We start from the raw sequence: 16,023 nt of genomic DNA on the forward strand, positions 1-16,023 counted from the left end.
TGGATCGTGAACCATTCACTTAAGATGCCCATTAACCCTTACACATGCCTAACTACCATCATAAAAACTCTTGACGGCACCTAGCAACTTACCATCTACACCGTACATGTGCAAAACTTTCCACAATCCTCCTCGGTCCACTTTGTCGTATGCTTTTTCCAGATCCATGAATGTCATAAACACCCTTTGCTCCTTCTCGCAAGCCTTCTCTGCTATATGTCTCACTGCAAATATTTGATCCACATATCCTCTGCCACTCCTAAAGCCATCCTGTTCATCACTCACCAGGACTTCTTATATCTCTCTTACTTTCTCTTATAATTCTTCCATATACCTTCCTTACAACACTCAATAAACTTATGCCACAATAATTCTTGCACTCACTTCGCTCTTTGTATATTCTGTTTTAATTTGTAGGGTTCAATTTTCTTAATTAATTTCTCTTAGCACACTTTTGCTGCTGGTAAAACAGGGCTCAGCTAGTGTTTGTATAACTTAATGATGATTGAATAAACTGTTTATACATTGTTTTCAGTTATTTTTTCTGCTAACCAAAGATAGAGCCTAGAAGTCTTTTCAAGGCACTGAAACTATGAGATGCCTCTGCACTGATGTTGCTTGTGATCTAAGAAACATCCTTCAGTTAAACATAGATGGCATAAACACCAAAATACATGAACTCACACAATTCATCAAACAACAGAACATACACACTGCCATCTTACAAGAAACAAAACTACACAGAGCACAGAAAACACCGACATTTCATAACTTCACCACCATTTGACAAGGTTGGGCCGACAGCGGTGGTGGTGGACTCATCACCCTGGTACACAAATCCATCAACTTTGCAGATAACACTGCAGACACAAAGTCACTTCTCCCCCCAAGTGACACCACAACAGAAATACAATAAATTAAAATAAGCACTGGTAACAAATCACACATAACAATCGCTAACACATACATTCTCCCCCAGTCATCCCCCACAGTACCACACAATTACTCTCCACAGATTCACCACATCACTAACATACCCAACATCATCCTGGGTGGTGATTTCAATGCCAAGTCGTCGGCCTGGCATGTCAACAACCCTGACACAGACAAAGGTCTGGTACTACAATCCCACACAGACCACCTTTTCATACTAAACAGTCTAGACCAACATACCCATATCCCACACCAAGCCCTCTTCCTCCCATCATCTCCAGACATCACATTCTGCTCCCCAAACCTCACCCCCACTACATCATGGAGAGTGGTCAAAACCCTAGGTTCTGATCACCTCCCAATCATCATCACTACCAAAACCAGAATCACCCCAGCTGGCCACAAACACACATACACTAATTATAAGAGAGCCAACTGGGAGGCCTTTGTAACTGAAACAGAACAACATTTTGAAACACTAAATAGTACACCCATCACAAACATCAACACCGCTTAGCACACTTTCAATTACAAAACGCAGACAAAAGACACATCCCTAGAGGCAACAGAAAGAGACACAACCCCAACTTCACACCAGAAATTCAAGGCCTCATCAGACAACAAGGACACACTGCGACACTCCCCAACATTCCATACACAAGACACCGTACTACAAATACAAGAACTCAACACTCAAATAAACAATAAAATATCAGAACAGCAAACACTAAACTGGAAAAATTACCTCCAAACACCTGACCACAAAACAAACATCAGCAAACTCTACAAAACACTAAACAGCATCACACTTTCCAACAGCAACACCACACAATCACACGCTGCCATCACAACAACAGACACCATACCCTCAAACAAACAACAAGCAAACACTCTCATCAATCACTTTTCACAAGTCAGCCATCTAAACCCCCATCCCGCAGACCGACGTATCATCCGACGTAAGAGACAGTTCCCCACAGACCCAGACTACGCACCTTTCACTTACAACCAGACGAAGCACATCATTAACAACCTCAAGCACTCATCTGCCTGTGGACCAGACAACATAAGCAACATTCACCTTAAACACCTAAGACCACAAGGCATACAAGCACTCACCAACATATCAAAACTACAGTTACTCACACAACATAATACCCAACATCTGGAAGCATGGCAATATCATCACTATCCATAACCAAACAAAGACCCCAAGTTACCCTCCTCACATCTCCCCATCACACTCCTCTGCACCCCCTCTAAAGTCGCTGAACGACTGGTACTACAACTAGTCACATCTCACATTCCCCTAGCCCAGTCACAACATGGCTTTAGGCCACTACACTCCACAAACACCCTTCTTACAGACCTTACACAGAGAGTTTTCAACGGCATGAATTCAGCTAGGCCACCACACAGAACAATCCTAATCACACTAGACATTAGCAAAGCTTTTGATGCCATCCCCCGCCACAACCTCACAAGCAAAATACTCAACACAAACATGCACAATAACACAAAAAGATGGCAGGCAAACTACTTAGCAGGCAGATGTGCACACGTAACATTTGCCGGTCAGTCTTCTAACATCAGAAACTTCACAAACGGCGTCCACCAAGGATCTGTTTTGTCTCCTACACTCTTTAACCTGTACATGCACGATGTACCCACACACCACAGATACACATAGCTTCCTATGCAGATGATATAACACTTACATGCACGCACGAAAACGCAAACACAGCTGCACACATCATTCAACCTTACCTCAACACACTACACGAATGGTTCACCACAAACAGGCTCAAAATAGACCCAGCCAAATCTACAGTGACTCTTCTTACAAACTGGACAGCAGAACAGTCACATCCCACACCTCACCATAAACAACACTCCTCTACCACACACACACACACACACACACACACAAAATCCTTGGTGTAACATACAATACAGCAATGTCATTTAAACAACACATCACAAACATCAAAAACAAAATAACACCAAGACTCAATGCCTTGAGGTCACTTGCCCATACAACATTCGGACACAACAAAGAAACCACCACCACAGTATACAAACAATACATATGTTCAGTGATGAATTATGCAAGCCCTGCCTGGGCTTCTAACCTCACCAAAACACACTACAACACTCTACAGACCATACAGAACAAGGCCCTAAAAATAATCACAGGCTGCACAGCTACTACACCCATGAACCACCTACATCAGAAACCAAAGTCCTCAAAGTCAAGGATCATCTAAACATGAGAGGCACCCAGTTTCTTGCTCCAGCCTCCACAAACCCACAACATCCACTACAGTACATGGCAGCACATCCACCCACACCAAGGAACATCAAAACAACACCCAGCACATGATACTATACACAAATACCATCATCTCTCCCCCTTCCGCCACCTCAGACCAGCTTCCAGAAGCATATCCACTAGGGTGGAGTGAAAAAACTTTTTTTTCGATTTTCAAACGCCTGGGTGGGGAAAAGTTGTTGGTTCATGATACAAATACTGTGTTAAAATTATTTTCCTCTAAGATAATATTTGGACTATGCACACTGAGCTTTTAATTCTTCCCTATGATGCTAATTATGACGCATTTCTTCCAAATGCACCAGGTATCTGTTGTCAACAACTATTGTGTAAAATAAGATATTTTAACAACTAAATGTGTAATAGAAATAATAGAATGAAAAAAGGCATTTGTTTTCTACTGTCTCTTCAATGTAATGTAAACTAATTTTGTGATTATTTAAACATATTTTCCTTTTCAGACAGAACTAGAACAGGTACCTTGTCTCATTATGGCATTTAAAACTCGAACTAGTCATTGGTGCTCTATCCTAGGAACTTCAGCTATACTAAAAGAAACTCAGTTACCTACAACTATTGATGTACTGAAATACTGCCTTCATGTGAATAATGAAATGGGATGTAATGGTGATCAAAATCCTTTGTTTAATGCTATTGCTGATTTAGTTGCATTCAAAGTTGAAAACCTTTGGAATAAGGCTTCAATCCCACATCTGTCACATCAAAGAGTTGTTGAATTAATCAAAAAGTGTAATGAAAAATATAAGAAACTATTGAAACAACCAGTGAATAGAAAAAACAGTCCTTCTTACAAAACACGTGTGGAAGTTTTTCTGAAAACCAATGATGAGCTTTTTGATATTGCTGCATGCAAATGCCGTACCTTCTTAGGGTGTTTGTGTGAGAAGCAACGCCAAGTGCCCAAGGCTGAAAGAGACTTCCTAACTGGTCAAAGAAATGAAAGAAAAATGATGATCACAGGAATTGACAAGAAGGCAACCAATAAGATGAAACAAAAACTGATGAGAATGGAGGCTGAGAAAGAGCGCAAGGAAAAATATTTTGTGACTCATACATGTGATCAGTGTTATGCATATTGTGACTGACGATGCAGAGGAAAACAATGAAAGTACTGATAGCAATGACAGTGAATGGTCTCCACAATCCAAGAAACAGAAGTCTGAAAATATAGAACCTAGTACTCGTACATCACAAATGCGTCTAAGCCTCTCAACTGTAGCAAGAGAATGTGATAGGTATGGTATCTCAGATAGAGCTTGTGCTTCAGTAACAACAGCAGTACTGTAAGATATTGGGGTCGTTAGCAAAACTGATTCCACTAATGTAATAGATCGGAGTAAACTGAGACGTGAGAGGAAAAAGCAAAGGAAGGAGGTTGTAATTCAAAGCAAGGAAGACCGAGGTCCATTACATGGCTTATACTTTGATGGGAGGAAAGACCAGACACATTCAATTAAAAGCCATGGTAGCACTCAGTATCCAATTTCTTTTGTGGAAGAACATGTGAGCTTAATAAAAGAACCTGACTCAGAATATCGTGGTGAGTTCTGGGTGATTTGGACAATATGAAAAGTACAGAAATATTATTCAAATTAGCGAAGAGCTGCACATACTGTATGTCTTAGAAAGCATTTTGGTATGAAGAGACAGAAATAACAAATACCTTTTCTCATTCTATTATTTCTATTACACATTTAGTTAAAATATCTTATTTTACACAATAGTTGTTGACAACAGATACCTGGCGCATTTGGAAGAAACGCGTCATAATTAGCATCATAGGGAAGAACTTAAAGCTCAGTGTGCATAGTCCAAATATTATCTTAGAGGAAAATAATTTTAACACAGTATTTGTATTATGAACCCACAACTTTTCTCCACCCAGGCCTTTTGAAAATCGAAAAAAAAGTTTTTTCACTCCACCCTAATATCCACACTCAGATCTCTCGCATGTGCAGTGACGTGGAGGGACAGGTTGACGAATGAAGAAGTGAAGGAACACTGTGGGGTGGATGTGGTTGAGAAGATTAGGAGAAATACACTGAGGTGGTTTGGACATGTGAAGAGAATGGAGAATGAAAGTGACTAAGAGGGTGTATGTAGGTGAGGTGGAGGGAGGGAGAGGTAGACCGAGGATGAGGTGGAGGGATGGAGTTGAGAGGTATATGAGGGAGGGGGGGGCGAGTTGGGGGGAGGGTAGTCAAATGGTGGGTGACAGAGCGACTTGGAGGCGTTTTGTCTGTGGCCACCCTTTGCGGGATTAGGGCGTTGGGCTATAGATAGATAGATAGATCGCTCGCCGCTCCATTCAGTCACTTAAAGACAACACACAGCTGCATGCACAGCCTCCTGACATCCACCTTTCTGAATCCTATCTTCCCCGTGAGGACAGGGTCCACCTGGCCGGGCTGAGATGTGGGCACCATCCAGCCCTCTTAAGTTACCAGAAGACGCTGGATGACTCCATCCCTGATGCCTGTCCAGGATGCAACATAGCACCCCATACTATTAAGCACACTATGGAAGACTGCATTGCACACAATCACCTACGCCAACAACACAACGTACACTCTTTGAGAGTTCTGTGGGAAAGCCCGGTCTCGGCCATGGCCTTCCTAAGGGACTTGGGGCTGTTCGGCCAGACTGCCTAGGGAACAACTACTACTACTACTACTACTGCATATCCATTGTAAATCCAGTAAGTATGGGATGTCTTTTCAGAGGGATTAGTTAAAGAGGTAGATCTGAGGGTCTGTTTTCTGATTTGTGACTGTTTGGAGTAGAGAGTGACAGTTGATTTAGTTGATTCAGCAGTCAACCTATATACCTATCTGCAGCCACATGCCATAACCCCGTTAAGGGGCAGCTGTTTGACTTAGTTGGTTGTTTTACGAGGAGGGGCACTAGCCCTCTGCTAACCCACTATCTGCCACATAGGAAACACAGATGGGCTGGTTACATGGTTACCACCCAGTGTTGTAAATGATTTCTTGGCTTACAGGAAACCATTAGTCTTATCACTCAATGTAAAGCTACCTGAAAAGGATAGACCAGTAATAAAAGGTGACAGGAAAGAATGGAGAAATAGGAAGAGAGGAGGGCAGACACAGTAAAAGAATGATAAAGATGAAGGAAGAAGTAGGCAGCACTACATTACCTGAGTGGATGATGGATGCCACCACCTACTTTCTTTGTGTAAACCTGTATGTCAGTGTGAACAGGAACTTATACTACCATACTGCTTTTCTATCTACCAGCCATCAACTAACACTCTTCCCTTTACATACCTAACATGTCCTTTGAATATCCGTAACAGCTGTTTTTGCCGAAAGAGTCTAACTTGGCCTTCTTCTGACCCAGCCAAGAGCAAGTGACCATCATGGCGAAACCTGGCACCATACGCAAGTCGCTGGAATCTTGACATTGTACTCACAACTTCTGTTGTCCCTCCATAGTAAATATCAACCTGAAAAAATTAGGAAAAGCATAAAAACATCAACCTATCCTATACTGTTCCAATAGGTACATAGGGTATTGGGCTAGGCTGCTTATTCCAGACATATAAGGAAAGAGTGGCCAGTTGCTCACACTTGGGTGGCATTATGTGAGCAATAAATCCCAACCAGTCCTTGGATGTAAACCCTTATGAGCCACATCTGGTTGGAGCACCTTAGCCCACTAGATCACCACATTCATTAAGTTATAATGTACTATTACTATCCATCTTAGCAAATGGTTTCATGGGCTAAGAAGAAACTATCTGAGCTGTCACTCAGAGTAAAGTCACCTTATAGTAGCACTATATCAAGTAAGTTGATGGTTGGTTCTTCTATATATTAACAAAATATGAAGTATAGTATTCCCTCGATTATCCGACATAACAGAGCCAAAGGCAGGTCTGGGTAATGACTCCATCCGGATAATGGACTTCTCCCCTGCTGCCCTTTCGTACATAACCTAACTTTGAAAAGCCAGCGTAAAAGGTCACTACAGTATCTCGTACAACATTTGTTCCTGTTGCTTAACACAACTCTATCTGGTCAAGCAGGCTTATAAACCACAGCCAAGCAATTAGCCTGGTCAAGCTGACCCATCAACCACAGACAAGAAATTACCACTGGGTAAACCACCCAGCCAGACAGGACGGCGCTACTGGGCTATTCCCATCTGGACGGGCAGAAATGTTAGTGCGACCATAATTTCCACCCAGATGCAAGCATTTTGTCCAGATATTATGAAAAAATGTAAGAATAACAGTTTCGATGAGCCAGACCACAGCATCCAGGTAATGGTTGTCTGGATAACCCAAATATTACTGTACAGAAAACTCAGTTATCTGCTGTCGCAGTATCTGGCCCAACGCAGTACAGTCATTACTCATTTTACAATGTTTCGGTTTACGATATGTCGCTACAATGATAATAGAAAAGTTCCACCCCAAAATCCGATTTTCGATAAATTTCCCACTATAACGATTTTGCCATCGGGAAGCGCCAGGCACACATAAGGTGACCGTCGCTTGTCTCAGGCAAGATGGTGGCCACGGCATGCAGCGCATTGTTATGGTTCAGGTCCCTTTCAAAGCCCTGTCTTTTCAACTTGTTCATGTGTGCCCCCGTTATCGTCACTTCGCAACCAAACATCGTACTATAGTACAGTAATCCCTAACACTAATTAGAAAACTGACAAACACAGGCATAGGTGGAGACACTGTAGCACAGTCTGGTGCACTAGTCATCACTACCTCCCATATGCTACGGTCTGCCTTCTTTATTGTACGAACAGTTGACTCATACACCCCAAACATACAGTTCCGAGACAATTCCCCATAAAGTCAATTCACCGTCAAAACATGGATGATTCCCCGTCAGGACAATTCGCACCCTGGACAATTCCCCGTCATTCTATAAATATACTTATTACTGATTAATTAATACATTAATAACTAATTTTCAGGGGATTTTATAACTCATATAAGTAAAAAACTAGTGTACTGTACTTGCTAAATAAATTGGTATGTACTGCAAATTAATGACAGGGAATCATCCTTATGGCGAATTGTCACCGACATTCCTTCCCTAAGATTGTCCAACACTTTAACTTTCTCTGTCAGCGACATCACTTTAAGAGCCCGTGCTGGTGTGTTACCACATGCATCACTAGCACCATGCTTAGGCCCCATGTTGACAAACAAGGCAAGCGATCACTGGAGGGCAGAAAAATAAGCCACAAATAACGATTCGCCAGTCATGCACAGTTTGACCGTCGGATTCAAACTGACTGTGTGGTGCGTGGTAGACCGACCTCCCACACACACACACATGTATGCGCATTGACAGCGGGTAGGCATTTTTATATTTTATTTATTTCTCTCATATATTAAAATCATTTATCTGAATACTATAATTTTATGTTTTAATTATAGTACAAAAATATACGTGGATAACCGAAATCGCGTGAAAAAGTTCACATGAAATAAGGGATTACTGTGGATTTTTGTGCCAAATGGTAAGGTCAATGCCAGTGTAGGTCCCAGTGCTATGTTTGGTGCAGGTATGGGTCCCAGTGCTAAGGTTGGTGCAGGTATGGGCCGGATTCCCCTCCCCCTATCCTGTTCCTGTATTTGGACCAACACAGGAAGGAATGAAGGTGGGTTGTCATTTATGGTTCAGTCTTGGTTAGGTGACTTTGGGAAGTTGAGTTGACGTAGCCCCCCTTTTATAATGGGTTTCAATGTACCGATTTATGATAAAATTGGTATACAATAATGTATGACCTGACGTAACCCCATCGTAAAACGAGTAATGACTGTATCTGGTGCTGCTGGCTCGGTTCTATTAAAACGGTAGCTGGCAAAATTAAGCAACATCTTGCGCTTAAACGGGATATAACCGGTGGTTCTCTACAATATCCAGTGTTGAGCCATATCAACCGGTGACCAGGAAAACCGTGATATGCGCCAGCCAATGAGAACACCTGCAACGTACCAGCCAATCCCAATCAGAATCCATCATGGAACCAGCTCAACTGGTGCGCCAAGCAAACCATCGTGCTCCCATTCTTGCCAGTGGATCTCATTTAGTAAAGACGTGTCTGTGTGCTCTGCTCTTCTTCTACCCAGATAGTCACAAAATCCTAGTGCTGTGACTAACTCTGTGGCACCCTATGCTCACTGTGGTTGCATAGCTTATGGCCTGTCAGTGCTCATGTCTTAGTGTTCAATTGTGATCCTGAATTTACAACGGCGCATGGTACACAATGTAAAACTCTACCCTCCACTGATGCCAAGACTTGGTGAGTTAATACAGTGCTCCCTTAACATCCAAGGGGGGTTTGGTAACAGAGATATCCACTTATGTTAAAAATCCACGGATATCTGCTGCCCTCCTTAAAAACACCCCTGGACCCCCCTTAACCCTTTGGCAGCAGCGGCTGTGATGGCAACGTACTGACTGTGCTCATTGCAGAGAGACAGGAAAAAAAATTGTGTGTTTTCAACTCGTGTTTTAACCCACTTGTTAATCTTGAGAGCTAAAATTTTTGTCAGCCAAATTTAATCTTTCTACTATCGTTTGCAACAAACTGCATGTCTGTTGGCACTCCAAGCACGGAGAACGATTTGAGAGAATACAAGGTGTGTTTTGACAATCTGACGCAGGAAATAGGCCAGGGAGGCGGAAATTTCCTTCAAACCACAAGATTTTTTCCATACAAAATAGGGTTACAGCCATGTTACCTCATCACAGTAATTGCAATAATAATAATAAAAATAACAACTTCTAGCCAGTCTCCAACGATTTTGTTATGACATTCCAGTGTTTACATTAGACTTCAGTGAAACGGTAACGATGTGAGGAAAATCATTACAAACTTTATCAAACTTCATGAATGATTTTTATTACCACATACTTTTATAAAGCTTACTGATATAAAGTCATGAGTCATTCCATAGCATAGCTGCACAGCTTGCAACTGCAAAAATGTTCGCTAGCTAATGCGCTTTGCATCATGACTTCTCTGATTATCGCAAAAATATTACTAAATCACTTGTATTTTATCACAGTATTTTCATTCATTCATTCATTGCCAGATGCCATGTATCCCAAACAGGGTGGTCAAGGGCTTAGAGTTAATTGTTTTACAGGGAGGGGCACTAATCCTCCACCAACCCCACTTGACACGTAGGGAGTTATGCCAACAGCATCTGGTGTTCCCAGGCGGTCACCCATCCAAATACTAACCAGACAGTATTTCACAATATAAAATAACACTTTCAGCCACTCTCGTATGATTTCAGTGCGATTTGGGTGCATATTGCTTCATATTATTTATGAGAGAGAGAGAGAGGGGGGGGGAGGCCAGCAAACCGGTTTAGACCAGCTCATTGAGGGTGTGTGTACACATATGCATGTATGTACGTATACTCTTATTTGGTACTAGGGAAATTGTCAGTGTTTGAAAGTTTAACCCCTAAAGTTGGAGTCACTCATCCACCAAATGAAGTTTCCCCCTTAAGTTGTGTTTGTCAAGTAGTGCGATATCAAATGGTTCTCACTCGCACATCCACCATATAGGCACGTTAATTGGGACCAAAGTGTCTTTACTAACAGTACAGTAATAAGGACAAGAAAAGCTATAAAAACAGTTAAAATTTTCACTTTACCAGAGGAGGGTCATCAGGTTCATCGGGCATTTCAACCATCACCAGCTGATTTCCGATTAACCAATGATGGAGGCTCTTATACACAAAGCTTTGGTATGATCAACCAATCACAGAGCTTTCCCCTTGTATCAGCTGGTAAACACAACAAAGCCCTTTGCTGTCAAGACTGCAAAGGATAACATGGAAGAAAAGAAATACTCGCAGCCCGACCTAACTTTACACCTGATGAATTACCGAATTTCGCGACATGTAAGATGCACTTTTTTGTCTCAAAATTACCTTAAAATATCCCCATGCGTCCTGCACGCTAGACTACGGCAGGTTAGTTTGGCTCCATTGAGAAGAAACTCTTATAAAGATGATCATCTCACTGCTTAGCAACCACAGGTGTTTTCTACAGTATGCAGACTTGATTTTATTTTAAAAAATAATATACACTAGTGTGTATATGCAGCAGATTTAAGAAACACGCGAGATCAGAAACACACAAAACTTTCGCGGGTTTGTTTACAGCTCAATTGGCTAACATCGTGAAGATATTTAGCGGTTTAGCAATTGAACAGTTTAGCATCTGCACTATTCCAGCAAGCTAATGTACATGATCACTGGTGAACTGTCTTCTAACCTTCTGAAAGGCAATCATGACCACTTTGCTTGCCATCCATTCACTAACTAGCAAAGCAATCATACTGGAGAGATGCTGCCTAGTGAAACTGCCGAGTCATCAAAACAGACTTTCGTCACATATGGAAATTCAGTAACCCTAATTAGGTCAGTTACTTTTGTGGCATTTTGTGAGTGTATATATGCAGCAGATATTAAAACACGCAAGTTCAAGAACACAAAGCATTCACGGTTTGTTTTCAGCTCAACTGGCCAATACCTTCAAGGGGTTTAGCGGTTTAGCAACTTGGCAGTTTAGCGTCTAGCGTACACCCTACTCTAGCAAGCTAACATGCTCACTGGTGAACTGTCTGCTAACCTTCTGAAAGACAATCATAACCACTTTGCTTGCCATCCACTTACTAACTAGCAAAGCAGTCATACTGGAGGGATGCTGGCAAGCGAACCTGACAAGTCATCAGAATTGATTTTTGTCGCATATGGAAATTCAATCACCCTCATATGGTTGGCTGCTCTTCGTGACATTTTGTTTCATGCCTGACAAGAGTATCATAGAAGTGAACAGTCTTATTATACCAATAGCGAAAAACAGGGAAAACAGTTGTAACGTTAAACAGTACTGCCTGAAGTTACAGCTTCACTTTTTCAGCCAAGTGAAGTACTTTAGCAATGTCTATGCAACTCAGGGCACACCCAAATACAGTATTTTGTTATGAAAATAGGATAAAATTCACTGAGTAGCATAACTGATGCAATATCTGAAATAGCAGTGCCTGACGGGCATTCATATCAGCGTCCGCCATTTCTGCTGTATTCTTAGCAGACGAAGTGATCAGAATGATTGACAAAGTTCACTCTCTGCATCTCTGCTGCCTAAGCAAAGCTCTCATGATCGGCAATGGGGATCATTTAAGACGTAACGTCCAAATTGGTTAGGTTAGGTTAGGTTGTAAAGTCGTTTGCCATTTTGGACGTTACGGCCGAAACGACCAGAATCCTAAGGTGTAGGTGAGAGTTTGGTGTGGGTGTAGTTAAGGAAGTAGGAGTGGGAAGAGTCAGGCTAGGGAACTAATAATCCGCTTATTATAATCCCTTCAGCCCAGCAATGTATTTTATAGGGTGGTTTATTCATGCTCGCCATATGATTTTATTCAGTTCAGGAAACATGTACTGAGGAGGTTAATGTGGGCTGTATCAAATGCCCCAAGTCTGAATATCACCTGTGCTCAGTTAAAACGATTGCCAAGTTAAAGTCGTATGAAGTGTGGTATAAGCAATTCAATGGATGGTACTGAGGACCATTTACTGTATGAGAGTGACAGTGAAACAGTGATGATGACCGTGGTGATGACTTCCAGTGATGCTTCAGGACTTGGGGAAAGTAGTGATGAATTCTCAGGATTTGAAGACGAGTGAAATTTTCACCATGTCAGTAATATGAAGTGAATATAGGTTTTAGGTGATCATGACAGATGCAACCATGGAAAATTTAGGATCAATGGTGCTGTACACCTTTAGTCTTGCACTGACGATGTTTGGATGAATAAATTGTTTGAGATGTTTCATGTCCTTAAGTGATGATATTTATATTGAACAACCAAATACATTTTGATGTTTTTGGCATATAATAAAGCCACTGGGTACTCCAAAACTGACTGATGTAAATGTTTCAGAGGCGAGCGAATGTTGCATGTGGTGTGTACATGTGTGCGTGTGTGTGTGTACCATAGCGACTAGGAGGCAGCAGTGTTAAGACCAAAAATGGATGCTTTCACAGTACTCGAATGTTTTGAGATGGATGTCTGTTTTTAGCAAATTCTGGTAAGAGAAATATGCATTTTTAATTGTTGATGCTGCAAAGAAAACCGCTGACAGTAAGGGAGTGATACTGGAAGAAGAGGGTAGAGACAGTTGTCTAGCGCTTGGGATGCAGCAGTGTTGCTAAGGGATAGTTTCACCATTCTCGACCTGTTTTGAGATGAATGTCTGTTTTTAGTAAATTGTGATCAGTGAAGAACATATTTTTAACTGTTGATGCTGCAAGGGAAACATCGCTGACAGTGAGGAAGTGATACTGAGAGGAAGGGGTAGAGACTGCTGTCTAGCGACTGGGAGGCAGCAGTGTTACTAAGGTGTAACAATGGATGTTTTCACCATACTCAGTATGTTTTGAAATGAATGTTTATAGCAAATTATGATAAGTGAAGCATGCATTTTTAATTGTTGATGCTGCAAGGCAAACATAGCTGACAGTGAAGGAGTGATGCTGAGAGAAGAGAGTAAAAACAGCTGTCTATCCTGTTCCCAAGCAGCCTTGTTATATTGAACTGGTTGTAAAACATTGTAATTTGTGTATTTACAAGTGCTACCTTTTTATATTATTTGTGGAGGTAATTACAGGTTAGTTAGAGTGCATGATTAATGATGGTAGTAATCTGATATTGTGCTTGAGTCAAGGCAATGTGAGGAAATTCCGTAACACGTGTGGAATATGACGGGGTTCTTTTAGGATAAATGAACTGATGTGAACATTCATTGTATTTTATGTTTTCGTCAGTGAATGAAAGAATAGAGTTTATTGACTTCATTTGTGGTTTTAAATTCATAAAATATTAAAAACAGTGTTTATATCAGTTTACTGATACATATTTATCAACAAAGTTGAGATGGCCTCGTGGTTTGAAGTCACGTTTTGTTAAGACGGGGTTTTGTTTTCTCTTTTCCTGTATCATTCTTTGTACATAAAAGAAGAAACTAAAGGATGATAAGCAGTACTGAATAGATTCTGAAAGGTGAGTGTGTATCTAAGTGATAGTGGCTCATATCAGTCACGTTTTGTCAAGAAGGGGCATTGTTTTCTTTTCCTGTACCATTCTTTGTATATAAAAAAAAAAGAAACCAAAGGCTGATGATCAGTAATGAATAGATTCTGAAAGGTGAGTGTGTATCTGTGTGGTAATGGCTCTTATCAAGAAACCTTACTGCAGTCTTGGTTGGGGCAAACTTTTTTTTCACAGAACTGCCCTGCCAGAATTAGGGTGCGTCTTTCATAATGCTGCGTCTTACATGCCACGAAATACGGTAATGGCATTAAGCCCTTTACCGCGGGGCGTCACTTTCGTGAGGCTTGGGAGCAAGGGATCATACCGCGGGGCGTCACTTTTGTGATTCTGTGTTATTTTGAATTTGCCCGGGCTTTCAAGTGGTGGCTTGTATCATCTATCAGTAATGTCAATGTCCAACACTAGTCAGCACTCCTAATCTCATCTGTACTCCCATCCATTGTTGACAATTTAGCCATTTCTCCCCGTTCTTGACTCACCTCCCTACCTCCCCTCCATTACCTTCTCCTCTCGCCTGCCCGGCCGTGCTACACTAAGTAAATCTTCCCTGGAATTTTCCACTGATTTCATCCATTGAAATATGCCCTATGCCCTATTCTTATACCAAATAATATATACAAAAAAGAAATAAGGTAAGTGAGAGTGCCATACACCTGGAATTGGCTAATTATCGCCTGACAACAACTCAGGTGCACTCGTTCACTAATTTTCGCTCTTTATTTCCCCTTGAAATATGCTGTATAATCTATTCTCGTAATAAAAATATATATAAGAAAGGAAGGGAGAAGCCTAAGTGATATTTACATTCACCTGGAACTACCTGATTATTGCAGGCCACCACACTGTATTCTACTCTAAGTAAATCTCCCCTGGAATTTTCCACTGATTTCATCCATTGAAATAAGCCCTATGCCCTATTCTTATACCAAATAATATATACAAAAAAGCAATAAGGTAAGTGATAGTGCCATACACCTGGAACTGGCTAATTATCACCTGACAAAACCTCACGTGCACTCGTTCGCTAATTTTCGCTGTTTATTTCCCCTTGAAATATGCTGTATACTCTATTCTCGTAATAAAACTATATACAGTACCCTCGTGTCCAGCACGGTAATATTGTCATGCATGGGTCACGTGTTGGACCAAAAACGTGTTGGACTAACAATAGAGCTTATGGAGAAAAATGAATTATGTTAGCAACCCTCGGAAAAGTCACCCTAAATACCTACCATATACCTATACATATATTGGTACTATTGTAATTATAATAAATGGTACTGTGCTATGAATGATAACTAACCTTTTAGGATAGTGTTGGTGGGCTTGCTGGGAATGGAAGGTGGTATCCAAGGCTGTAGTTAGTCCTACTGGGTCCCCGGAGGATGGCTGCTGGCGTCACTAGCGGGTAATGGCTGTTGCTCCTCATCAACCTCCCTCATAAATCCTTCGAAATCACACTCAGAATCACTATCTTCGTCCACAGCCATGGAAGGTCCTGCTTCTGCCTGTCCTAGCACTGTAATCCTCGGGAAAGTGCATGCTTCTCACACTGTTGCCAGAGCCACGTCTCGTGACTGTGGAAAGTGATCGCTGTCGCTGACTCA

The 16,023-nt window shown here is 41.5% G+C and overlaps 1 protein-coding gene across 1 annotated transcript in view; it reads right to left on the minus strand.

Annotated features, from left to right (window-relative positions):
* The window catches only part of LOC145409682 (U3 small nucleolar RNA-associated protein 15 homolog), a 403,188-nt gene that overhangs the window by 280,412 nt on the left and 106,753 nt on the right, over nt 1-16,023 (minus strand). Inside the window, exon 3 of the mRNA XM_080280034.1 lies at nt 6,574-6,752. Within this exon, the coding sequence (XP_080136160.1) occupies nt 6,574-6,752 (179 nt within the window). The remainder of the gene's footprint in view (nt 1-6,573; nt 6,753-16,023) is intronic.

The sequence above is a fragment of the Coenobita brevimanus genome, chromosome 82 (assembly GCF_032717465.1).
Source record: "Coenobita brevimanus isolate Jiangsu-jjx chromosome 82, ASM3271746v2, whole genome shotgun sequence".
Classification (NCBI taxonomy): Eukaryota; Metazoa; Arthropoda; class Malacostraca; order Decapoda; family Coenobitidae; genus Coenobita; species Coenobita brevimanus.